At 41.7% G+C, this 27,578-nt stretch overlaps 2 protein-coding genes across 7 annotated transcripts in view; one reads left to right on the top strand and one right to left on the bottom strand.

Annotated features, from left to right (window-relative positions):
* The window catches only part of cep128 (centrosomal protein 128), a 79,002-nt gene that overhangs the window by 45,592 nt on the left and 5,832 nt on the right, over nt 1-27,578 (bottom strand). The window contains exons 1-3 of one of the 2 annotated variants that reach the window (XM_082506235.1): nt 21,661-21,765; nt 21,117-21,192; nt 20,853-21,014 (exon numbers count right to left, since the gene is read on the bottom strand). The gene's annotated coding sequence lies outside the window, so the exon portion shown is untranslated. Of the gene's footprint in view, nt 1-20,852; nt 21,015-21,116; nt 21,193-21,660; nt 21,766-27,578 lie in introns of those variants that run through there. The other variant, XM_082506234.1, reaches the window with a different exon arrangement.
* tshr (thyroid stimulating hormone receptor) lies at nt 10-26,749 on the top strand. 5 transcript variants are annotated; one of them, XM_082506236.1, is made up of 11 exons: nt 10-78; nt 455-902; nt 7,914-7,985; nt 8,781-8,855; nt 13,252-13,326; nt 14,654-14,728; nt 15,408-15,485; nt 16,070-16,138; nt 20,425-20,502; nt 24,149-24,337; nt 24,697-26,749. In XM_082506236.1, exons 2-11 carry the CDS (start codon nt 733-735, stop codon nt 26,150-26,152), a joined length of 2,337 nt encoding a protein of 778 aa, XP_082362362.1. In that variant the 5' UTR covers nt 10-78; nt 455-732; the 3' UTR covers nt 26,153-26,749. The 5 variants fall into 5 exon arrangements, with proteins under 5 accessions (XP_082362362.1, XP_082362363.1, XP_082362364.1 ...); XM_082506239.1 differs by lacking the exons at nt 10-78; nt 455-902 and adding an exon at nt 6,006-7,598 and having other exon boundaries at nt 7,914-7,995; XM_082506237.1 differs by lacking the exons at nt 10-78; nt 8,781-8,855 and having other exon boundaries at nt 242-902.

Genomic DNA, 27,578 nt, shown 5'->3' with positions numbered 1-27,578 from the left:
GAGGAACGCTGGGAAGTGTAGGCTGCCCATCATGGAGCAGTGTGGGAATTGATTATTTGAGAACTACATTGTCCAAAGGTGTGTTTTTTGCGCCAGTACTGCCGCCCTCGAGGATAGAAAAGGGGAAAAAAGAAAATTTTGTCCATGTGCATACTGAAAACCACAAGGTGGTATTAAAAAAAGAATTGTGTTAAAAACGTATACATTATACTTTAAGTTGTATTAAAATAATAATAGTAATAATAATAATAATAATAAATAGCATTATTATTATTATTATTATTATTATTATTATGTGCTTATAACATAATTACAACGAACAAAAAAGTTGTGTAAAAATGTAGTTTATCTATTAGCAAAACTTTTAAAATTCCTGCAAATCCTAGTCAAGAAGGGGGTGGACTACATTCTGCACAACACCAGACTGTCTCAATAATTTCACCCTCCCCTCCAGCAGCTGAAGAGAACCTCCAAACCCACCAGAGCCGCAGCTGCCCGTCCTACAGCATCCACAGCTTCACAGAAAACTCCTGTGGCCCGGTAAAGCAAACTGTGCACAACAGTGCAGTGCAGCTCCACTTGGTCACTCTAAGGATTATTCATGAAAAACAGCAAACAGCACAGGCTATTAGGGACAGCTTGACTCAAACTGGTAGATTTCTTTGTGGCTGTGGACTTCAGGGGGACTACCATCGAAACCCAACACTTGCCAGTGTGCAGCAGCACTTCAGCATGCAGGTGATAACGTGCGCATTGTTTACGCTCGTCACCCTCCCTATCAGCACTGCATCTGAGGCTGACTCCTGCCCTGCCGTCTGCGAGTGCTCCGAGTGGAAGACTCTCACTATCTCCTGCTTTGACATTGATATTCTCCCCAGGTTCCCAGCAAGCACGGAGACGCTGTAAGTAGGCGTTCAAAACGCGTCTGTGAAAGTAATCCTGCTGTTTTTGTTTTTTTTCTTCCAAGCACTGTGAATGTAAAGTGTTCCTAACCCCGAGGAAAAATCATTATAATAGCATGAATATTCCAAAGTGCACCCAGGGGATCCTGAGACTGTCTATGTTGTTAAGTAGTTATTCTTTCATTTTCAAGGTATCGTTTTTGTCTGTTATAGCATTACTGTGATCTGCAGTTGTCTGTGTCACTTGTATTTGACTATTTGTTATTGTAAAGCCTTAAAAGATATGAAAAAGAACATTGATATTTTCATTTTTCATGGAGATGCATTTAACAATTACAAGATTAATTGTGAAATAATATGACCCCAGTTTAGTAGGTTTTATTTAAAACGACTCAGTTAAGCCACCTTTATAACCTGAAACTATACAAATAATATAAACAGAACATTTCAAAACACGAGTGAAAACCTCTCTTGGTTTTATATTAAAAGTTCATGCTAATCAGTTCTAATGTAATATTTGTTTTTTACACTCTGTCTTAAAATAATCACATCTGCACTGGAATATTTGGAAATCACCTTTATGGCTGGATCTCTGTTTGCTGACTAGGCTATATGTATACCACATCGAGTGTGCCTTTGTCCATAGTTTATTTTATTTTGCTCTGGTAAATCAGCTGTAGGACTTTTCGAGATAGGAAGAAGAAAGAAATAATCTTGACACCAACGTCTGAGGAGGGTTTGAGCTACCAAGGTACTGACAGCTTTCAGGTTAGGGTCCTGTATGTGAGACCACTGCATGGCACAAATGTACTGCAGACACCAGAGATGCTCTTTGGTGATAAGAAATGTTTTAACAATCAATAACAGGCTCATATTTCCTCACATAATTTTTTTCACTTTCTGCTTTGACCTCTAAAATGTGCTTCTGTGTGTATCTTGTATTAATTTACAGTGCTAAACCGCCACTGATGATGGTATCATCAATGACAAGAATACTGCTAAAAGCCAACATTCACTCACTTGTTTTCATTTTGCAAAGACAGTGTTTCCTCTAGCATCACTGCCAGCTCAGGCTGCAACTAATCATCATTTTCATTATCAATTTTCTGCGCACTGCTTTTTCTAAAGCTTGTCTTGTCTGTGAAATGGGAAATAAAAGTGGAGTTTACTCCTAATATTTTCTCAGAGACCAATGTGACATCTTTAAATATCTTGCTTTGTCTGGGAAAGTCCTAGTTTAGGAGGGAAATGAAGCAAAGCAAAGTTACACTAAAAGCTTTATAGTTTGTTGCAATCATGTGCTGACTGTAAAAAGTTAAAATATAAATAAATAAATAAACTAAAAGTACAATAGTCATCTTGTTATCTGAGACCCCAACAAAATCTGTCCTGGGAGCCAATGATGTAATTCGTAAGGATCACCTCTGAAAAATGTAGCAGGGCTTTTACATTTCCCAAACTGCTTAAGTAGAGGGTGAAAATTATGCAATAGAGAGCGACCCGTTTGCTGTGGCCTTGACTGATGGAAACACATGCCCCTCAGATGGACTCCATCGCAGATGTGGAAACACTGGAAACATCAGAAAGGGTATTTCCACTGAAATCAGCAAACAGTAACGTTTAATTGTACACGATGTACAGCACTTTAGTAATGACCTGGAACATAACCAAGTGGGCATTTTTTTTTTAAATATAATAATATGCCAGAAACATCAACGGAGAAACATGGTGCTCAAAGAATCTTTGAGATAATTCTGCAACAGCAAAGTGGCAACAGCTTTTTATCACCTTATTTTGGGGTAAAGTCAGAATAACTTTTTAGCAGTTTTAATAAGATTTGACAAGTGATTCTATCCAGGTAGCAACTCCGACCTGGTAAAAACTGAAAGAAAACATTAGTTTAATTAAAAACTTTAAAAAAAACTACCTCGTTTGTAGAAGGACTTGCGCTGTACTTCAACAGTTACTATACCTAATACTTAATAATGACTTAATATACTTTACTGTGCTGTAGGTTATTACTTTGAATGCTTACTATGATTGTCATTTTTGAAGTTTTGGTCTCACAGGTCAGTCGTCTAAAATTCAACAACACTGATGTACTCTCTTTGTCTACCACATGTGTTTGGGCAAGCAAATTATTAGAATGTGTCCACTATCATCATACACAAATCTTTTTCTTCTTTTTTCACCCCAGTACTCGCTATATAAATATAATTCTTATCTCCTTCAGTTTCATGCTAATTCTAGCATCTATTGCCATTGTTAGTATGGAAATGTTAGCATTTAGGGTAAAGCAGCCTGGTTAAACACACCTTCTCAGAGTTCTTATCATTTCATGATGGACTTGAAAAATCCACATTTTCTAGTAAGCTATGATATAAACGGTGATATTTACACCTTATAATTTGGTTATTGATTTGATATTTTAAACTGTTCCTCTTCCAACTATCCCTGATGTAGTGTTCACTAAAGCCCAGGAGAAGGCTCTGCGCTGTGCTGTGATAATCCCCATTCCTCACTTCCAGTTACTAGAGCGTCCCTCCATCTCAAAATTCCAAATACTTTGCATTGCCTTCATCAGCACCCATCACATAAAATTACCTCCCCGTCACTGCTTCAATTCATATGTCCACGTGAATCGATGTCCTCAATGTTCTTCACATTCTTGTTCAGTTTGCCCAGCCTAGCACTGCCAGCGCTCCTGATAAAAATATCTGCCAAATAAGCCCAAAATACACCGGGTATTGAGCGGGATGTTCCAGCAGATGAGGTGTGATAAAGTTAGATTTTCCTATAGCCTAGACAAACACAGAGGAACAAATCCCCCCCAATGCCCTCGTCAGGCCAATACTGTCCACTTTTTGCGACTCCAACTAGGTCCAGCTCTGCGTCTATTTTGGCCTTTCACCTCGTGGCTGCTGCCAGAGATGTCTTTCACCATTTGGTTTTCCTTAGAAACTGTCGTGATAGAAATTCAGGAGTTAGACCAATACCATTTACTACATATGTTGCCATTATAACAATGTTTTAATAAGGGATGGTACTTATTAAAAATTTGTATTCATTTTAGGGTCAAAACTCAGTTCAAAGCACTCACATTACATGATTTTGAACTGGGAAATTGAAAGTTAAGAATTAAATATTCGTATATGCTTTTTGAAGCATAAAAGAGCTTAATGCCAGGAAATGTAGCTTAAAAGCAGAGGCCAAAATAGAGCTTTTGTACGGTTTATACAACTAAACCATATCATTATTCATATTATTAATATTTTACAGTCTTACGTTATAATTGATGAACCTTTGAACTGCTGGTTTGCAGACCTTTATTTTACTGGACAGAGTTAAGCTGAAGTCGCTGGGGTATTAATTTAGCCATACAATCTGTTCATCTCTGCCAGAAAGCAATCGAGTGTGTTACTTACTCTTCTCAAGCTTTCCTTTGAGACATTTGCGAAGCTGTGAGCTATGACCTTTTATAAAATGTCCCATTGTGGGTAAAAGCCTTGAAGCTTTCTGTGCTAATTTAGCCATTAGCACAAGAGTTTGGTTAAAGATTTTAAAGATAGTTTTGTGCGGGACAACGTGTAAAAGTTCCCACAAAACGAAATGGGACTGCAAACCAGCCGTCTGAGTGTGTGTGTGTGCGAGAGTGCACATGTGGATACTTGGAGTTTAGAGTGCTTTGTGTGTGGAGGTTACTCCGTGTGCCACCGGGACTCTGAGAGGTGGAAAGGAAAAGCACAGGCGTGCTGAGAAGCCTGCCTAGCGTGACACCCGCCTGCGTCTGGACGTTGCATTCAAATACAATATTTACCTTTTACAGCACATTTTGCAAACACCCCAAGAGTTCCATTTGCGAATAATTAAGAGGGAAAAACACTTCAATGGAAACGCAGCAGTTCCAGTTCTTCAGAAACCTCAGATTTTTTTTTTTTGATCAGAGTTTAAACATGTGACAAGTCAACGTCTAATAAAACAGCCCCTCACAGTGAAATCCTAATGCCGTTTGCTGAATGGTAACAGATGAGCACCCTGATTAATGCAAGAGGAGAAAAAGCAGGATGTTGAACGTGATGAGATGCGATTAATGGAAACACTGACAATTTACTAGCCATTCATTTCTACCAATGGGTCATGCAGTGGAAATTGTTAGTGGTGCATTAATTTCTGCACGTGTTTATGAGAAAACAAATCACTTTTTTAACAGCGCTTCTATACGTGTCTATTGCAAGACACGACTGAACAAGTAAATGTCAGAAAGCAAGTGTGCAGTGGACACTCTTGCGTTTTTATGGAACTTTTATTTTTTTAAACGATTCCATCTGGAGAAAGGTTTGTAGCACAATATGTAACAGAGCCTCTCTACCAGCCAACGCACAAAATTAAAGAGAGCTCATAGTAAACACAGCTATGTTGTCAATCGGGCGCTGACACCACTGTGAATTATGTGGCCTCTCCCCACTTCAAAGTCAATTCCCAGCCTGTTTGTTTTTTAGGTTTTCTATCCAAAATGACAAATTGGGGTAGTAATTCTCTCCTTAAGCCCTTCAAGATGGCCTCACCGGTCTTCTCCCTGTACTCCTGAGGGAAAATGCATTCTGGTTGGAGTGTGGCGGTGAAACTGCGTGGTTCTGAGCGGGGTGTTTGGTGTCAGGGTCTGCTCTGTGTCGCTGTGTTTGTTTGAGTTTGTCAGAGCGCGTGCAGAGTGCCGTGCGCCCGTGTTTGCAGACTGACAACCCCGCTCCACGTGCGAGCGTGATGCGGACTCATCGGCCAAATCTCAGCCTCTGAATTAGTCTTTTGTTCCCCTGATGAACCAAAGGTGCGTGAAGATGCTGGCTTTGGCTGAGTCATGTTCTTTTCCCCAAATGCTTGCGTACACTGTTGCTAGTTGAATCAGGATGTGGTGGAACAAACTCTAAATGTGCATCCCATGAGCCTGGAATATAACATGACAGCAACACATGTGGATACCATCTTAATCCCTTTCCTCTATTATTATGTTATGATTCCTAAGTCCACCGCAATAAAGTCTCCAGCAAGGAAAGAAATAACACTTTTTATTTGCAAGGTCGTGTGTCCTTAAAGAAAAGGTTGAACATTTTAGATGATGCCCTGGTGTAAAGATTTAATGATTATTATCACTCATTTATTTCCTATGAAGTAGCGAATTAGTTGATTAATGTCAAAAAGGCTAAACTGCACTTTTTAATAACACATTTCATTTACTAGCACATGTCAACACATTTCTTGTTTCGCAAAAAATGACAACACCCTATCTATTAATGTGCGTGTTTTTTTTTTTACATTTTTTTATATATATTGTTGTTCGATGTTCCTGGACATAGCCACCGCCCATTTCGTAGTTTTGTTTAAGCCCCAGTCACATAAGGCTAGCGAGCAGTGGGCGACCCCCTGACAATCACTTTGCCGTTTAAATGTTTTGGCGTTTACTGATTGCTGAAGGTTGCAAAGAGTTTGTCTTGCCAGGTGGTCTCAACTGGTCGCTAGGTAGTCACCAACTGGTTCCTCAAAATATTTTTTGTATACTTTCTCAATAAATCTAGCCTGCTTGATGAGGTACATCGTGACAGGATGACACGTCCCCTCTGAAGAGTCTCAAAAAGATATGTGCAACCAACATCCATACCAGCACATAGCTTTCTTGTAACGAATTGATGGTTCCATGGTGTAATGGTTAGCACTCTGGCCTTTGAATCTAGCAATCTGAGTTCTAGTCTCAGTGGGACCTGCTTTGTCTGATTGTGTATGTGATGGATTTGAGTTCAGTCTGGGTAAATTGTTGTAGGTAGGCATCCATGCACTGACGTTTAAGTAGAACCATGCAAGATGTTTCGCCATGAATGTTTAAAGATACTTCTTTAATAGGCTAATCATCTTCTGGCTAAAGCCTAAAGGCTAAAGTTTATGAATCAAAAAAAAAAGAGAGAGAGAACAAAATTCCCATAATCCCATTCTGAAATTATTTCTTATTTTGAAATATTTTCTTTTAGTGTTTTAAATTTCATTTAAAAGATTCTCTCTTTTACAAAATTAAAAAAAATATATATATTTAAAATGGTTCAGATTCCATTATTTTCCCCATAACATAAAAATTGTTTAACCGTTAGCTATTCTTCCACGTGAATCACATACCTTACCAGCTTTTTTTAGTTCTCAGTCTTGGTCTTTTATTTCCTAAGAACTTTCCACCTGTTTTCTTCTCCTTCATGACAACTTACCCATTAAATCTCCTGAACTCTAATGTCTCGCACACTACACTTTCTGAAACATCATAAACACACCCAGACATTGTTTGATTTGGTTGCCAGCTTACATTCATGTCCTTGTTTTCCTTTCTGTTCCTTCAGGGGGGATCTGTTTCCCCATTATCTTCAGAGAAAGCTTTCATCTTTTTCTCTTTTTTTCCGGAGACCCGCTAGTATTTGGACTTTGTGATATTGCTTTCTTTCCCTCATTGCCTGTACTGTTTGTTTCCTTCTTTCTTTCAACTGAAATGTGAATATGTAAATAAACTGCTATTTTGGGAAATGCACTCCTGACTTTGCTGCTGACAGAAGATGGGATGGAGGGAATAGAAAGGGATAGCAGATGAGCATCTCTTTTGTGTATAGTTAGCTAAGTGTCAATACTGGAAAAAATAGAGAAAGACTTCTCTGACTTTTATCACAGGTAACAAAACCACCTTTAAATCACTTGTCCATTATATCTTCTATCATTTGTTTAGTCTGCAAAACAACTGAAGTGTAAAAATAAGCACTAAACCAGGCTTTTTCCTTACATCTCTAATCTTTATGCTAAGCTAATTTGAGCTAACTTAGCTTAGCAAAGTGACGTGCTGGCTCTGGCTACTTACTGTAATGTCATTAAATGTAATCTAATCATACAATTACAAAAGAAATTACAAGTAAAATTGGAATTAAACTTTTTTGTGACAAATTAAATATTCATCATTATGGGGTTTTTTGTTTGTTTGTTGTTAACCAGGTGGCTTTTTGAGACCCGTCTATCATCTGTGCCAGCGGATGCCTTTGCCAACGTGGTCAACATCTCAAGAATGTGAGTGCAGGTTATTCCCCTCACACCCAGCCACCCCTTTCCCTTTTGTCTCTCACCCAAGCAGACGATATGCTCTCTGTTTAGTGTCACCGCTGGCTTCTAATCAGAGCTGGAAGAGCTAATGCGTTCCTGCAATAGGAATGTTTCTCCTTCCACCACAGCAGGGCTTGGACATGGCCTAGGTATTCCAGCAGAGATTTTTGGGTGTAGAGGTGGAGTTTTTGTGCTGAGGTAAAATATACACTTGAGCCTTGATCCTCAGCTGCTGAGTTCCACATCTGCGTCCAAGTCATGCATAAAGAGAGACGGATGTGTGGAGGAGAGGTTTTCTATAAGCCTGAACCACACAAAAGTGCACACGGCCAGCATTTCGACTGACTCTGAACAGGCAGACTTCAGGACAGAAAATCAATAAAATGTCAATTATATTTTCAGATACACAGAGGTGTGTTTTATCAAGTAACTCATAATAACTGTAAAAAAGTAAGTGATTATTTTCAGAGCATGCAGCCGAGTGACTGATGACTAAGTAATGTATATGCGAGGGGCATGCCTGTAAAATTACCCACGACTTTGGAGGCTTTACACAAGGTGGACTTATAAATTCAGGAAAGACTTTCAGGCTTTAGGATGATTTTTGGAGCCACAAACTCATTTGTGAAAACATGTCTTATGTTTCCCCCCTCCTAACACGACCACAGTACCTTCATTCTTTAAAGTCATGTGCTACAAAGAAGTCGTTTATGTTTATATTACACAGACAATTTGTCCGATAGCTTTGTTTATTTCTCGTAGATATATATCTGTGGACATGACGCTGCAGAGGCTGGAGAAGCACTCGTTTTACAGCCTGAGGAAAATTACCCACATGTGAGTAACTAAAGGAAAAGGGCACACTCTTTATTGATCTTTATTGATCAAGCTGTTCCATTTGCTCTCTCTCGGGAGAAAAAACTGCTTAATTTTGAACCTTGCCAGCAGCAAATGAAAGCAGGGAAAGACAGGAGCTTATTTCTCCCTTTCACACTGCTCGCCACTTGTAATCAGAGCGCTTTTGCCAGTTCATGAGGCTAAAGAAATAACCCTGTTGTGGGAATACTAAATGCAGATTAGATAAACAATTCAATTCAATGAAATAACTCATTATCTTGGATGTATTTGGTGAGCTACTACTGAGTTCGCTCTAATAAGATGTTAGAGCAGAGAGGCTAAACAGCAGCCAGTGTTTGGCTTCTCTGCTCTTTTTCTTCATGCTCCAGCTCTCGTTGAAGCAGCTCAGGGGAAAAAGTCTAGCAAGGTGCACTCTATTCTCAATTATGGGATAGAGATTTATGGCTGAGTGTCTTGCGTGGACCACACACTTTCCAGCAGAACACCTCCCAGCACTTCATATATTACTGCAAGACTTCCTGCTCATGTGAATGATTTGTTCCAAGGTATAGCATCCTGTAACACAGGAGCTTGTGCACATGCCAATTTGTTTCCACTCTTAAAAAACGCGGGCGTGTGCAGTCGTTTGAGACGGAAATTATGATTAACAGCTAGAAAAGTTAATTCGACATGATTTGGATGTCTTTTCTATCCGAGTTCTTTCCTTATTAGCTGTTGAAATCCAGATATCAAAACACAGACAGAAGTAATAATTCAAGCTGCTAGCTGAGGGTTGTATGTGTGTTCTGGGGGTGTATTTTGGATCTCTGGGGCCTATTTGCCGCTGATTGGTGTGGTGTAGTGCCATCCATAAGATAATAGCATCTCTCTCAGGTTTCCTTCAGGGTCAGACACAAATTAATGCTCTGCTTCCTGTTGGCTGCTTGAGGCCGACAGCAGCTGTGGATCAAGGACTTGCCATTGGAGCTAAGAATTCAGAGGGGGTTGGATAAAGTTTCCCTTGTGCCACCATAACATGAAACTACCAGTGCGATGAATACTTGGTTTTTTAGGGAGGTAAAAATGTTGAAATCTCTCAACGCTACACTCGAACTATACGGCTCATATGTAAACTTTCACGCTGCTTCAGTCTGGATATGACTTTTTTATGAAAGTGTAAACTCTTGTTTGGCACAAAGAAAACACAGGTCTTTACCACATAAAGGCTAAAGCTGTGCTAATCAGTATTTTTATTTGAACTATGGTCTGAACTCACTGAACTGGAATTCTTTAGCTCACTGCTCTGGCTCATCGTGTGCCTCATGTACAGCTACAGAACTGTGCAAAAGTCCCGAGCCATCCTTCATTCCTTTATGTTTTGGTTCCAAGGAGCAGGACTTTGTTGTAATTTTTAATAGTGTCTTGAGCAATAGTTCTTCAAGCTTTCTTTCAGTGCCTTTCTTTGGACATTGGCTGCTTTTTAAATAATTTTCAGTCCAGTCCTTGTACCTATGAAATAATTCAAGCATAGGCACCTAACTTAAGGGATAAACCTGTGCTGTGTCTACACATAACAGACTTAGCAAGGAAGTCTACGGAGCTTGGAAAGAAAAGCGTCTGGACTTCTTTCAGTTGCTTGAAGACGTTTCACCTCTCATTGAAGAAGCTCCACATTGGAGAAACCAAACAGCCACTTCATAAGCGCATGGCACAACACAGAAGAGCCACCTCCACAGGACAAGACTCGACTGTCCATCTGCATCTTAAGGATAAAGGACACTCTTTCGAGGATGCCAATGTTCACATTTTGGACAGAGAGGACAGATGGTTTGAAAGAGGAGTGAAAGAAGCCATTTATGTCCACTGTGAGCGACCATCTTTGAACAGAGGCGGGGCTTACGACACCAACTGTCTGCCATCTATAATCCATTTTTGAGATCCTTCCCAGACACCTTAACGCCCACTCACATCCTGGGCCCTGATAGGGTGGGGCCAGGGTTTCACAATGAGCTCACCCGAAACCCTGGCTGATTGTGACCTACACCCTTTTTCACACCTTGGCTCATGTGATTAGGTAGGGGATCATTAGGGGGTCCTTTGTCCCTCTTGGGGGGTGGGGTACTACTACAGGGCTTAAATCTGGGACTCTCCACTATTTGACCCCATAACTGAAGAAGCTTCTTGGATGAGAGGTGAAACGTCTTCAAGCAATTTAAAGAAGTCCAGACGGCTTCCTTTCCAAGCTCCTTAGACTACGATGACCTGGATGACTGAGAACCTTCACAGACACTCAGCAAGGAAGTGATTTTAAATTGTATCTTTGTTACTAGCAGCCTGTCAGAAAAATGTTTCATTTGTTCTCGTTTCTTTAGCTGAATCTATGAAAAATGTCTGATGGGCATAAAATAGTATGTTCCCACCAACAAGGGAATATCCAATGAAAACATGGCACATCCTGGCATAGTGTATCTTTAAGAATGTAAGGAACTGGGGCAAATGGAGTACAAAGAAAGTGGCAGGCCCAAAACGCTTTTACAGCTGATGAACAGCATCTGAAAGTCATGTCCTTAAGAAAACAGCAAAGACCTGACCCAGGACCTGAGAGATACATCTGGCCCTTCAGCTGTCAGCGAATCTACTGTTCGCCAAAGCCTCATTAGAAATAATCTCAGTGGAAGGGTGGCTGTCAAGAAGCCATTCTGAAGGAGGGGAAACATGGAGAAAATGAGGCGCTATGCCAAATTACACAAGAACTAGACTGAAAATCAAAGAATTCCTCTCCTGACTTGAAATTGTCAAGTCAGGAGAGGAACAGCACTGACTGTCTGCAACCATCTGTGAACACGGTGGAGGCTCTGTCATGGTTCAGGGCTGCATTTCAGCCTGTGTGGATCCTCACAGGTGTCATCGGGGTTTGATACTCCATGACAGTTATCCCAAACACTCTGCCAAAGCAGCCAAAGCATACCTAAATATAACAACACACAATGGAAGACTATCAGTCGTGGACAAAGTCTGAGCCTCAATATTATTTAAGCAGTGAGGGATCATTTTGATTTTGCCTTATATACTGTTTTTATATTTACATTTGCACATGTAAATAAATCACTACACCTATTTCCCATTTTCCTAGCAAAATATAAAGAAAGGAGGTGTGGCTGTACAGCATAAGACATAGAGAAACACAGATGGTATAATCAGGTCTGTACCATGATTGAGTATTTTTGATCCCCGAAGTCTGGCTTGTTCGACCAGTGTATGAACTGCATGCCATGACTGAGCACAGTTTAAAGGGTGGGCTAGAGTGCAGTATGCATCCTTCAGTCTGGGGTTAAGAAAAGCCAGGGGGAAGAGCAGCGGGGGAAATTCTGGGAACCAAAGAACAGAATACAAGTGAATAAAAAAAAAAATTTGTCAGTGTATTGCAGGTTAACTGAGAAATTACGGTGATAATTTGTAAATGTAGTATTTATAGTTTGTGCTGGTGCCCCCAAGTGGCCAAAAAAAAAAAAAAAATCAATGTGTTTGTCAGTGACCAGAATAACACCTCTTTCTCTTCTCTTGGCTTAAAATGTCATTTTCTCCGTGTGTCCTTTATTTTTATGTACAGGGCAGAGCTGTTTCCTCTCTGTCATGATTGTGCCGTTTACCTTGGCTATGTAAACCCAGTTCTAGTTTTTACTTAGGCTCGATGCAACAGCGCAAATTGCACGGTTGACATCACCCGCCAAAGACAAAGAAAAGAGGACCACCCACAGAAACACAAACTTGATCGACCAGTAATCCAAGTAAAAAGAAATCAAATCCCGACCCCGATTTTGGAGTTCAAAGGATAATAAGAAAGACTCCGACTCTTCAGCTTACCTGGTTTCCTCGCCCCACTGAAATGCTGCCACTCATCAGTTTAGTAGCCAACTTAACAGACTATGGAAAAGTTGTATTTGCTTATTTAACTGCCTCCGATATTTTGCTGTAAGCCCCGAGTTTCTACACAACAGCACTGGGAAGATGAACCTCATCTACCCGGGAACTTTAAATGAGGTTTGCCAGGCGTGTGAAGAAAGGCCAGGATACACGTTCCAGATCACCTCATGGCCTCAGACAGCAGTGAGAAGAGTTCAGTGCAGCACAGGGCGCACCAGAGTAAACACACTAATGAAACACTAATTGGACTTTACTTCCGATCCTGGCTGTCTGCACCAAGTTTCCCTTCTCTTGCTCACTGCATCCACCTTGCTCTGTTCCCTCGGCAGGTCTGAAGATTGTAAAGCGCGTGTGTTTCTGAATCATCATGGCGTCGACACACCTTCGTTTTCTACCTATGCTCTGCATTCGTTTGGATTCAAAGGTGAGCACATTGGCAGCAGCTGACACCTCTCCGTCTTTGCTCTTTCAGTGAGATTCGGAACGCGAAAAGTCTGACCTACATTGACCCAGAAGCCTTTAAACATCTCCCAGAGCTCAAGTACCTGTAAGTACTTTTAGAACAGGTCTTTAAAAACGTCAACATTAGAGTGAAGTCAAAACATGAGGGGGGGGATCAGTCAAGACATTTTTCCTTTCAGGAGGCCAACGTTTAGCAGTTTGACATGATGTCTTTACTCATGGTTAGCTTCTGTTAAAAAGCCCATTGCCTCTACTTGGCTATTAAAAGCTTATATTTTAAGGACTGTTTATATTAAATGATACAGTCTGTCTTTTCTTTCCTCTCACTTTATGATGCATTTATAATGAATTCAGCAGAGAGTCAATAATGAGAGTAGCATGCATTGCACTTTTAAAGTGGACGTATAATGGTTTTCTTTATTTTCTGTCATACATAGCAGACTAGTGAAAGCTCACATGGCCCAAATGTTCAAATAATGAGGTTTGCACCTGTCACAGTAATCCCTGCGAGGTCAGGGTGCTCTAAACACTGTCTCACAGGGTTGTTTTCTGCTCTTGGCGCTGACATCAGTGAGAGTGGATATCTAAAATATGATCATCTCAGGCACACAGCCCTGTTTGTATTAAAATCACAGATAGTATAAAAGATGGACACAGCTACTGTGACTCCACCAATTGGTTTCTGAAGTCACGTGTTTCCACCATCAGCATTTTCATTGCAGAAAGCGGGAACGTCTGACTGTGAAACTGCACGCTCATTGGCTAATTACTTGTGATTGACAACTCATGCACCAATAAGCGTGTGGCTTCATACCTCAGATAATCTTATATTTTGAAATTTACGAAACAGACGTAACTTTTTATCAATGTTAAAAAAATGTATCCAGTAAGTGTCAGAATAACAAGGTTAGATCCACTTCAAAGATAAGGTGACTGATGCCGGCCAACAGCAGCTAACAGTGGAAAGGTTCCCAATATCCTCAACATCCTGTCATCGAAGTGAGTCACTCATCGTTTCGTATCCTTTCACAAGTTTTACAGCCTCCTCCTGAGCAAACAGACATATTGACAGTCGAGGTAAACAGTGGACATCTAGTGATGAGATTTTACACACTGTAACTTTAAGGCATTTCCACATTGGCATCGTTTTTCTGACCCAGAAGCTACATCAGTGTTTTATACTGTCTGTAGTTTCAGTCTGTGGGTAGCGAGGGGCAGTTAGCTTAAAGACAGGGAGCTAAAATGAGCCGTTTCAGACAGAGAGTAAAATAAATGGTTTCACCAAAGCACAAAAATCTAGTATCAAGGATGCAAAAACACTATTAGAGCCCAGGAAGTGGATAACGAGCATAGTAGGTCCCCTTTAAAGGTGATCAATTACTGATGAATGTAACCTTCTCTGTGCCATTCAGGGGGATTTTCAATACTGGCCTCACTTTCTTCCCTGATTTGAGCAACATCCACTCTAACGACATGAACTTCATCCTGTAAGTTGCTTCTTAAAACTCCTACTTTCAACATCAACACAACTGATTACTATAATATGGTAAATCAATAAGACTTAGAAGGATACTTGGCCATTATCATCTCCTCTCTTTGCTACATTGTTGACAGAATAATGTAGTGTTTTTATTCTGAAAAGTTAGCATCTCATGGTTCGTGGTTATTGTTTGTGTGTCAAAGCAGACAGAATGAAAAGACTGATAATGCTCCTTTGTACTTCACAAAACAAGGCTGGGCAAGTCATTTGGAACACAACCCAGCGGGAATAATGGGAAGCGTGGCCACGATTTTGTGAAATTCTACCACTTTTCTTTGGATTTTATTTTTTTTTGTAAGTTATTGACATACAAAATTTGCCAAGTCCTGTGTGTGTGTGTGTGTGTGTGTGTGTGTGTGTGTGTGTGTGTGTGTGTGTGTGTGTGTGCTCGTATCTTATCTGCCTCCCTGGTGTTGTTTAAAATGAGCTCCATCCACAGTCTCATCTCTCTTTGTCCTCACCCACTCAGTCAGCTCCTTTATTTCCTAAATCTAATTTTCCTACCCAGCTGTAACACTTGCGAAACAATCATCAACACCACATTTCTCCCCATGCCTCTTTCCAGTGAAAGGCATTTATTTACAACACCACTTCATTTCCTGCCCGTTCTCCGTCTTCCTTTGCAGGGAAATTGTTGATCAGCCCTACATCACCGAGATCCCAGCCAACGCGTTCTGTGGCATCACCAGCGAAGTGCTGACAGTGTGAGCTATATGAACCGCACTCACAGGGGGGACCACACGCAGATGCACATATATGCTTTGTATTAAAAAAGCTCAATCACACACCTGATGCAAATCCATATTAATATGTTACGCTTGCATGTAACTTATAGAAGAAAAACTGTAACATTGTTTTCACCCAAGCAAAAACCTTAAAATAGCCACCAGAGGAAATGGGGGCCGTGCAAAATGACCTCACTTTAAAAACATGTCCTCACCCTGACCTCACTCGAGCTGACAAAGATAGCAAAAACAAGCACAACGGGACAATCACTCTCACCCACCACTGACGGGCAATCACATGCATGCGGTTGGATTTGGGAATGAGGGAAGTGAGGTAAATGTTGGGTTTAAGAACCGCTAAATTGCACGGACAGACAAGTCTCACCATAAAAAGTGAAACAAGTAGGCCCCACTCATCTGTCACTGGTGCAGAGGAGCGGATGAAGGATCAACATGTGGAAAGTATTTTCATTCACCAGCTTGGTTATTAAACCGAAGGAGACAAGTCCTGATGAGTGCCTTCTCCTTTTTTCTCGATGTTACTATTTATTGCTTTGTTCCAGGATGCTGTATGGAAACGGCTTCAGATCCATACGACATCATGCCTTCAACGGGACAAAGTTAGATCAAGTGTAAGTATTTCTGGCGACTGAACACCACGCTGAAGTAAAACTGGTATGACTGGTTATAGAGCTGGGAATTTTGGGAAATGTGCTTTTTTTCCCCCCATGCCTTCCAGACTTTAATGGTGAATGGTAAGGTAAATATGAAGCTACAGCCAACGCAGTAAAGAACGGAAAGAGTAAGAAGGAAACAGCTTGTCTGCCAGGTTTTAAATTTAAACTGTCCCATTTAAACTTTATAAAAGCTGAAGAGAAACAACAACACTGGTACTGTTCCATTTGTTCCCTTCTGTTTCCAGCCTTTAGGCCAAATTCAAGATAACCGGCTGCTGGCTTGAGCTTCACTGGCACCTGTTTGGGGAGAGTGTAGTTTTTGCCCCTACGTATTCTAGTTTTTACTACTTTTGAGGAGGATACACTCGCTGCATGTGTGTGATAGTAACTGCTCAAAAAGTCAGGGTTGGTACTGTGAGACAGATGCTCCTCAGCGCGGCGTCTCTCTTAGTGCAGTATTTCTTTTTTAACCTTTCCATGTGAAATGCACATTTCAAAATAAAAGAAAATACAGCCTTTGTCTCATCTCGATATTTCCATCTCTTCTGCTTGTACTGAAGGGACTTTTGCGAATGATACCTTTAATTTCATTGCTTAGCAACAAGCTCCACCAGCAGCAGTATCTCCTTATCAGACACAACTCATCTGAACCTGTCAGGCTGATTTCCAGGTGCCTCCACACTGTTGTTTTGTTTTTTGTTTTTTTGAAAATATTTTTATTGAAAAAGAAAACAACAGTACTTGCAGTTACCGAAATACAATCAACCTTTCTTCATTTTCCTAAGTAAATAAACTTATATATATATATATATATATATGAAAAAAAACAACGCATTCTAAAACAAAGACAAAATTTTTCAAGTTTTAAAAAAAACATGACATCTTTAAGCTGCCGGGAAATAGTAGGATACTTAACAGACTTCCAATGCAACAATATTAGACGTCTCGCTAGTAGGGATGTGAAGGCAATAATGTCCTTTTGTGTGGAATCAAGTGTAAGCGAGCGAACAGGAATCCCAAATACAGCAATCAGAGGACAAGGATGAAGAGTTGCCCCAAGAACAGTTGACATAATAGCAAAATACCCGGTCCAGAAACCTTGTAGCTCAGGACACAGAAAAAACATGTGGCTAAGGTGACAAGGAGAACCGTGGCATTTATCACATTTATTTTCCACTTCTGGATACAATTCAGAAAGTCTAGACTTAGAGAAATGCACACTGTGTATGACCTTAAATTGAATAAGTCCAAGACGAGCGCAGGAGGTGGAAGATCGTACCCTCGCTATAGCCCGTTCCCAAGACTCCTCATGTATTCGAATTCCTAGTTCTCCTTCCCATGTACGCTAAAGCTTAACATTAGAGTGGTTACTAAAAGACAGAATAGCATCATAGGGTTTCAAAATGGTTCCTCTGTGATGAGGAACAAATGATAACGTAGTTTCCCACTGCTGTTCTGGAGGTAAAGAGGGGAAATTTGGGAAACACTTGGCAACAAAATTTCGAATTTGAAAATAGCGAAACAAATGGGTAATAGGGAGATTATAATGAGAAGACAACTTGGGAAAACTATTGAAAACACCATCCACATATAAATGTTTGAACTGTTTTATACCCTTGTCACACCACACTGAGAATGTCGAGTCCAAAAGTGAAGGGGGAAACAAATGGTTGTCGCTTAGAGGACCCGAGGAAGACGGCATTACAAAATTAAAGTGAAACTAGATTTTGAGTGTGTTAAGAACCACCTGATTATCAGTGTACAGAGAGGGTTTTACGGCTAAAGAGGAATAGAGCAAAGTTGTTGTTGTTTTTTAACTCCTTCCAAGAAGTGTTTAGCTGAAGCAGCTCTCACATTAGTTTCTCCTGCTAGTTTTTGTTTTCATCAGGTGGCTTTATGTGGTTTTCACCACACAAAGTGATCAGTTTAAACTCTTTGAAAAAGTCTATCCTGGGTGCTGGTTTATCTCGCTGGGATGAGCAGGCGACCATGTGCCGCATGTCTTCCTCTCTCCCTCTGCTTTCCTGTCACTCTTCACAGATTGTCATCCTCCTCACTCTTAGTCAGGGCCTTTTATGTGCACTGATATAGTAAACTGGAGTTGTATTTATTAATATCTGTGCTGCTACAGTAATAATGTTCACACCACAGTGCCATGTGTCATGGTGAGACATTGAAACGACAGCAGGAAATCACTCAATCCTGCACGCACAGCATGACTGAATGTTAGCGTCTCACAGGAAACAGAGACGATGACTGAAACGGTTACATGAACATGTCCATCTGAGATAATATCCTGAAAAAAAGATGTTTTGTTGAATGTGCACTTTTCTTAAGGTTAGCCATCATCTGCTTTCTAAGTGAACCCCTCATTAAATGAGAAGAACAATTTAACAAGAAAAACTTTTAGAGAGAGTGGGGTTCTTCCCTGGACCCTGGTTGTCCTGGCTGGTGTCCTTCCGGGGCTTTGGGTCTGTTCGCTGTGCCTTGGCTCCTGTGGTGCTGTGGGCTCCTCTTCCTGGCTGTCTGGGCCCTGCTGGGTCTCAGTGGGCCTTCCTGCATGTTTCGGGCTCGACACCCTGGTGTCCACTGCAGCTTGGTGTTCCCTGTATGTTTTGGTCCTCTGGGGTGTCTGGGCTCCTGATTTAGGTGGCCTTATTCGGAGTGGGGATGTCCTCACAGCATGGAGCACCACAATGCATGCTGTTGTTTTCTCTTAGTTCTCTGTTCTTGCTCGAGGGTTTTGGTTTCTGGATTTCATTGTGCTGCATTTGGTTTTCTTTGAAGGTAGATGGTTTTTGGGTGGGATGTTGGTGAGGACTTTGCACACATGTTCACAAGAGGGGAAAAAGGCCTTAAGATGTATCTGAAGAATACAAGGTGACGGATGTCTCAACCTGTAGCTGGTGGCGCATATGACATCATCATCATCATCTGTTCCACCTGTCAGCACTTTACTGAAGCCCAAAGAAAGAAAAACAACGAAACAAAGGGGTGTGGGTTTGGACCTTAGATGTGATGGTTAAAGGGTTAAAAGGTCTAGGAATTCATTAATGCTGATAGATAACCAAACACCCCTAACTCTGTGTTAGACCTCTGTGTTTACACAGAGTTAACAGGCACTGGAAACACTGGAACGCCACCAGCCATCCAACCCACTGGGTTGGATGAACAGCTGTTAGGCAAAGAAACAACAGTGATTACTTAAATTATTACTAAAATATTGAGAAGTTAAAGAAACCTTCTTAACTCTGACCAACAAAGCAAAAAAAACCTTTTCCCATCACTTTCAGACGCTATCACACTGAATAATCAAAACAATGATTTAAAAGTCTTTTTTAGCGTATCTGGGTAACTATCTGTCACTGGGGCCCTGAAACAGTTTATTGGCCCTCTATTTTCCCACAAATTAGATTATGCAGCATTTTGCCTGGGTTTAACACTTTCTGACATCTGGGATGTCTATTTCCTTACCCAAACTTGCGCTACAGAAGGATCATAGTTGGGCCTTCTCATATGCACTCAAAAAGTCCAGCTCTTGATTAGCAAGGAGGAGCTCTCACGGGGAAATATGTTTCCAAATATGTCTTTCAGGAAGTCTGCATTAAGAGTGGCCTTCTCCCAAATACTCGGTGACACGAGTCCTCAGGCTTGTAGAAATCTATTTCATGCTCCTGCATTCAATAACCTCATAAATCACCGAGCAGAGAAAAGGTAACAATATCGCCTTTTCCCTCCTTGTCGCAACATGTTTTCTGCTTTTCACCTCTGGTCCAGAATCCTGCATAGTCAGGATATGAGATATTAATGATATTAATCTAAGACCCCTCTCCTCTTTTACAACACCTACACTCAAGTCCACGTCCTTATAACAGCCCAATTAAGCCATTGGTCGGTAACTAGTGAGTCTTACCACACGGGTGTTTGTGTTGGCGCCTGATCTGCGCTGAGGGGAGAACTGATCCCAGCACAGCCTGACCAAGACAAACACATCCCTCACATGTCTATTATCCTTATTAGATTTAAGGGATTCAGGGAGATGTGCACAAGGGTGAGAAGTAGGTACCGTCAAACCGTATACTTTCGAATTTGAATCAACAATGCAAGTGAGACGTTTTCTGTGATGTTTTGACCCTAAAGACAAGAGAAATATGACCCCGCACCTCACCTTTGTCAGTCTGACTTCAACGTGCAGGTTTTCTTTCTCTCGAAAAAACGTAATTTTGTGCTTTCCTGTCCAGCGACCTTCACAGGAATAAGTATTTAACCGAGATGGATGACAGATGTTTTGCGGGAACCATCAGCGGCCCCATTCTCCTGTGAGTACCTGAAAATTTGAGCCACTCTCATCAACTCCTTGTACTTCTACACACTTATATATATATTTTTTATTATTGCATAATATTTTATTGCATATTGATAACATAGACTGTATATAAAAGATGGACATGACGTCAGCCATTTATTTCTGGTCTCCAGCAGCCCTGTTTTTAAAGCAGCCTCACCTCTACCTTTAAGCCTTACATCACTCCCACCCCTGCAGTTGTTGCTAAAGTGGAAATGAGGTGTTTATAAACTCCCAGAGTTGATTCTGTTCATCTGGACGTATGAGTTTCATCACTCATCCAAGTGACTTTTTCAGTCTGAAATCTTTTTGGGATTTCCTTACCTGAATGATTGAGCATGTTTTGACTTCTTGTCTGTTCCTGTGTTAGCGCTGATGTAGAGGTTTTATCTGCCACCTGCACCATAACGATGAGCATAAATGGAATCAAAGCGACCACGCTGCAGGCATACTGGGGACTTCAGAGAGCTGTGCATAAACAAATACCTGCAAATCACAATGAACTAAATCAGTGTTGTCAAGTAGATGGGGCCAAAATTCCTCTACAGCAATGTGAAAGACTCACAAAGTCATACAGAAAATGGTTACCTTTCATTTTTAAAGGTGATTCTACCAGCTCCTGAATCGTAGCGTCTACGTAGGTTTTCACACTTTTCTTCTGTTTCTGGGTAAATAAGGACACAACCTGAAACTTTTAGAACTGGCGATAATGTTAACAGACCTCTCTGCACTGAATCATACTTGTTATTAATCTCTGCACTTTCGGTTTTATATGGCTGTAGGTTTTAAAACATGAAAAGACAGAACAGAACAAAGATTAGAAAACACACCCACAGCAAACCGTTTTGAGGGATATTTAGCACCAGAGATGTAATCTGATTACTTTTTTCAAGTAACGAGTAAAGTAACGGATTACTATTGCAAAAACGGTAATTAGATTACCGTTACTTTCCCGTAGGAACGCTGCGTTACTGCGTTACTAAAACCGTGATATTTTTTGCGAGAATGTCTCATGACAGTGACGTAAGCAAGTGCGACGTTCGTGACAACAGCTGTGTGCATCAACAGTGGATCATATATCGAGTGCAGAGAGAGTATGAGCGTGCAGCGTTTAAAGCGTGGAAGTACTGACCTTACTTTGAGTTTGATTCCATAAAAAGTGACAAAAACATTAGTGTCCGCTGTGCGTGGGAAGAAAACTTCTTTTTACAGCGAAAAAAAACCCTAAACAAGCACCGAGTAGCTACGACGTAATGGGAAACTCACAGAGAAACTCGCGGATTCTTCCACTGACCGCGGCACACCTGCAGCAGGGTAAACCTCCGCCTACCCCACTCCTGCTTTACAGGTGAAAATAGAGCAACAGGACCGCTGAGTCTTTGACTTTATTTATTTTCTGCTGTGTTTTAGTTGCATCTATTTGAAAGACTGAGTGTAAACACAAAAAATATTTTATTTTATGTGCTGGAATGTGCAGAAAATAGGTTTAAATGTTAAACTAATTTATTCAAGTCAGAGAATGTTGCAGATAATTAAATTTTTGCTTGATGCATAAAGTTAAAAGATTAAAACTAATAAAACAAGTTTAAAAAAAGAGACTTTTCCATTTGATTACATTTTGTATGATGGATTATGTAGAAAAAGTAGAATTGGGCTGAAAGATCTATCACTTTATCACCTACTCAGGTTGTAAATCGTGTTTTTAAAAAGTAACTAAGTAACTAAGTAATTAATTACTTTTGAAAATAAGTAATCAGTAAAGTAACGGGATTACTTTTTTGGGGAAGTAATCAGTAATTAGTTACTGATTACTTTTTTCAAGTAACTTGACCAACACTGTTTAGCACTAGCCCTGTTTAGGAAGTTACTGACGGTAAGTCCAGTTAGAGTTCAGCAATGTGCTCGTTCACAGTGTGTGGACTAGATGAGACATGTCTGTGAAACAGGACAGAGGAAAAATCCTTCCTCCACAGCTGCGCCTTTCACCAGGAAACCTGACACGCATTGTGTGCGAGCATGTGATGGAGAGACTTCCGACGTTTCTCCGATACCGTTTTCTTTTTTGCTGTGACCTCATATATAAGGACATTTGATGCAAACACCTTTAACCACAGCTATCCGGTTGCTGTTGTGGCTCGGCTCTAGCTGCTAAGTGTCTGCTAAGGTAAACTGGTTTTGTGTGCAGGTATTCTTCCTCTATTCCACTGAGGAACATGTCCTGAGTTAGGTCACCTCCATGAGGTCATGAGCGAAACATCTGGAAATGACAAAATCGGACCAACACTCTCAGGGTCTGCGCTCCTCTTTTGTTATTGTTTCCTTTTCTTAAAACGGCGTTTCACAACGAGCCCCACGAGAGAGACCAGAGGACAGAGAGGAGCGGAGAGCAAACGGGACTAAAAAAAGAACAAATGAACTCTTAGAAAACATCTGATTTAATTAAATGAATTGATGACTTGGAGCAATGTAGGGTTAGGAAACTACAGCAAAGCGGAGCTTGGACTCTACTTGGCCCGTGGAGGGAGGGGGGGGGGGCGTGTGCGGCACTGTAGGTTGGAATGTCCTGATAACAGGATCACGCAGGATGTTGGTGAAATTGTCAATTCCCTGGACGTCTTCGTCCCGAGGAGGTTGAGCTGGCTTTGGCATGACAGCTGAGTGCGAGAAATACCGCGTGTAATTACTTAAAGATGATGGGCTAAGGAGTTCACTCCAGGAAACAGATGCAGGGTGTTGTTTAATCCATCCGTGAGCTCGCTGGTCTCATCATGTCTAGCTTTTTTTCTGGGTTGCTCAAAGTATGTCTGTTCCAAAGTCTGGACTTGAAAGTCGCCGAGTGTTGTTCTTTCACTTTGTGAGATTAAAGTATTGTGCTTGGTATTATTTTAGCATGCTTATGTTATGGGATACAGAGTTTTTTACCTGCATGTTATCAGCTGTATCACGGACGTAGCCTCATTTGCAGCCTCTGAGCTCATAATGTCTTATTTGGTAATTCCATTTTCAAAGTGTTATCCAAGACGCGGCTGCATCACCTCTTGAGTAACCTCATAGCCCCACAGATGTGTGGGATTTTTGTGGGGGAAAACAATGTTTAAATCCCATATTTTCCACAGACTGTGGACCTAATGTAAATTCCAGCAAAGAAAAGCAGCAGCAGAGTGGAAATATAGCAAATATTTGAGATATCGAAGGTACCTTTGAAAACAGAGCCCACCATTGGGCAAGAGCATTTGTTTGGCCTTCTCCCCAACTGTTTCTGAATCGTCTGTGCTGTGTGACTGACTTGCATCCCGCACACTCTCCCATCATGACCAGTCTGCCACTAATAAGGTCAAAAATCTAGATCTATGGCGATCCCTTCGATACACCCAAGTGTTAAATCTCCTCTGTAAGCCTCTTTGCAACCCACCTACACCTTAGTTCCTCCTTTTCATGTCATGTCTGTTGTAATCAGTGTCAAATCTTTTGTCTTGCTGCTTATTTCTCCATCTTGTGCATGTGGAAAGCTGAGGAGGTCCGAGAAGATAACGTGCCAACAAATATAAATTACTGCAGGTGGAAATAACCATTTTCTTTTGGCCAAAATTGAGGTCTTTTATTCCCCACCTGTCTTTCAGAGACGTGTCCCAAACAGGGATCACCTCCCTGCCAACCACAGGGATGGACTCTGTCCGGGAGCTGAAGGCACGTGATGCCTGGGCCCTCAAGAAACTGCCACCCATCAAGACCTTTAAGCACCTCACCGTCGCCAACCTGACATACCCGAGCCACTGCTGCGGCTTCAAAAACCTTAAAAAGAAGCGAGGGTGCGTTTGTCAGTTCTTCTTTTTTGTAGCTGGTGGAGTGTAGAAGGCAGCATGAAAAATGTAGTCCTTGAATTTCGTGTATTTGGATGATCCGCCACAGCGAGCGGCAGCAGCTGCACTTGCATGATGTAGATGTTGGCAGGGATTGAATCAACTCTCCTGACGTGTTTACCTATAATTCATTACAGTGCTTCCATAATTAGTGTCACTCACTGCTGTTATTGTAGGAACGAGGTCGAGCCAGACTAGTAATGGCTCTCAAAACAGGATTCCCTTTTCCTTCAAGTGGATATAAAGATGACTGCATCATTATTTTATGGGCTCAATGTTCTGTGCGTTTGTCTGCATGTGTTTTTCAGCTTTTTGGAGTACATCATCTGCAACCTTACTGCTTTGTATGACCAGCATCAAAAGCGCTCCGTGGGGCCCCTGCGCATGCCGTCCCTCCAGGAGGACAGTGTTGTGGAAACACTCCCGGACCGGGAGCTAAAAGACGGGGATCACAGAGAGGCCCAGCAAGATTGGAAGAGCGGTGACGTCCACGGCAGCCTGCACTACCACGCCTACTTTGGAGGCCACCCAGATGAGGATGTGGGTTTCGGAGAGACCCTAAAGAACCCCCAGGAGGACAACAGTCAGGAGTTTGACAGTCGTTACGACTATGTGGTGTGCGAGGAGGGAGAGGAGGTGGCGTGCGCACCGGCGCCCGATGAGTTCAATCCTTGTGAGGACATAATGGGTTTTGGCTTCCTGCGGGTGTCTGTGTGGTTTGTGAGCTTGCTGGCTGTTCTGGGAAATGTGGTGGTGCTCCTGGTGCTCCTCACCAGCCACTACAAGCTCTCAGTCTCCCGGTTCCTCATGTGTCACCTGGCCTTTGCAGATCTGTGCATGGGGATTTACCTGCTGCTCATCGCCTCTGTAGACCTCCATACGCGGGCCGAATACTTCAACCACGCCATAGACTGGCAGACGGGCCCCGGCTGTGGACTTGCTGGGTTTTTCACAGTCTTCGCCAGCGAGCTGTCCGTCTACACCTTGACGGCGATCACTCTGGAGAGGTGGTACGCCATCACCTTTGCCATGCGGCTGGATCGCAAGCTGCACCTGCACCACGCAGCGGCTGTCATGCTAGGCGGCTGGGTCTTCTGCATCCTCCTGGCCTTGCTCCCACTGGTCGGCGTGAGCAGTTACCAGAAGGTCAGCATCTGCCTCCCCATGGACACCGAGTCCGCAGCGGCTCAGATCTACATCATGTCAGTGCTCGTCCTCAACATCTTAGCATTTTTCATCATCTGTGCTTGTTACTTCAAGATCTACTGCACGGTGCATAACCCTCACTACCACTCCGGATCCAAGGATACCAACATTGCCAAGCGCATGGCTGTCCTCATCTTCACTGACTTCTTGTGCATGGCACCAATTTCCTTCTACGCCATATCAGCCGTGCTGGACCGGCCGCTCATCACCGTGTCCAACTCCAAGATTTTATTGGTGCTCTTCTACCCGCTCAATTCCTGTGCCAACCCGTTCCTCTATGCCATCTTCACTAAAGCCTTCAGGGGAGACATATTCATCCTTCTCAGTAAGGTGGGCCTGTGTCAGCAGCGAGCACAGCTGTTCAGAGGCCAGACGGTCTCGTCAAAGGGCAGCAGCGGGACATCTCAGATAAGGAGAGACAAGGATAAAAGTCGCAAAGGAGGGAGCATAGGCCAGGAAGAAGTGCCTATCCACCTGAAAAGGTCCGCAGGACATACCTCCCACCAAGCAATCAGCCAACAGAAGAATCCCGAAGAGAGCCAGAGGTTGGACACATGAGGCCGGCTCAAGGCAGTAACATAAGACAGGCTCAGGTGAGAGAGGAGAGACCTTGAAGTGTTGGGATATTTAACAGACAGCTCCAGCATCCTGTATCTGCTTCAGCTTTCAGGCTGAGTTCAGCTGTTTTCACAATTTCGCCTGTGATGATTTTATGGTTCCAGTTGTTGGAGAATATCAAGTGTCACGGAAATACGAGCCTGACTTCATCTCACTTATAGTCCTTTGCAGAATAGAGATCATTTTAAGGGAAAAATGGCAGGATTAACACTCATTTATATGTTTTCAGTATCTTAATTATACTTTGAGGCTGATACCAAATGTGTGGCACAGTCTGGCACTGAGACAGGCAAATATTACTCATTATCTGACGTACTTCAGCTTCCAGTGACACGAAGCTTTTTCTGAGGAACTCTGTTTATATGTGATTATCGTGTTCAAGGACAGCCTGCTGGCTCAGTGCCGTTCAGTGGAAACTAAACCCAGGATGTAAAAAAACGTATTTTCAAATCCATTGTATTAATACCTCTGTATATACTATAAATATATGATTTAGAACAGAACACATAGCCTATTGCTATTTTTTTGCATTTCTTGTCTAACTACATTTGGTGATTACAGTAATTTACTGTGATGTTGGAAAGTTTTTTTTACAAAAAGTGCATTTATTTGCATATGCCAACAACAAACTGATGTATCACTTAATTAGATTTATAAAATATCTGTTTACTTTTGCTCCATGTGTGATTTACTTTAACTTTATCAAATGTTCGGTCGCTAACTCGTTCAGAAACCCACTCCAAAAAACTAACATCTCACATCGAACCATGCGATCCAAAAACAAGACCTATTTGGATTATTGGCAGTTTCTGCAAATCACACAGTGGTGTGTTAATCACTAATGCATACTGTTAAAGCTGTGTGTCTCCTTTGGGATGTCCTGGTTGTTTTTTCCAGCGTTATCGTGGTATTTTTCCATCCCTGTGTGGAAACCAGTGACTTCTACAATCAGCGGGGAGCTTAAAGCTAGCATACCTGAGACCCATGTGAACTTCTGTGATGCTGAGCTGTTAGGCATTAAAGGAAACCTTCTGCTAATAGTGGCTAAACATCAGGTTAGCGTTTCCTCTCCTGAGTGACTTTAGAGATGAACAGGGCGAGTGGGGATTAGTTCACATCTTTTTCTTTAAAAAAAATAAAATACATTTTGCATCCATATTTGTCTTGAAGATATTCGATCAGATTGCTGCAATTTGTGTCAGCATGGAAAATATAGTGCAACATTCCCAACTTTGTATCACTCTAAACCTCACAAACTGGAATGGTCTCTACTTTCAAAGTCGGGAAAATTAAGAGTGGCATCCGCTGACTGCGTTCCAGACCTCGCTTGGCGGTGAATTTCCGAACGGACGGGACATCATTTTCA

The sequence above is a fragment of the Aulonocara stuartgranti genome, assembly GCF_965226115.1.
Source record: "Aulonocara stuartgranti genome assembly, chromosome: 15".
NCBI classification, from domain to species: Eukaryota; Metazoa; Chordata; class Actinopteri; order Cichliformes; family Cichlidae; genus Aulonocara; species Aulonocara stuartgranti.
The sequence above is the reverse complement of the archived record's forward strand: the minus strand, read 5'-3'. Positions and strand labels throughout refer to the sequence as shown.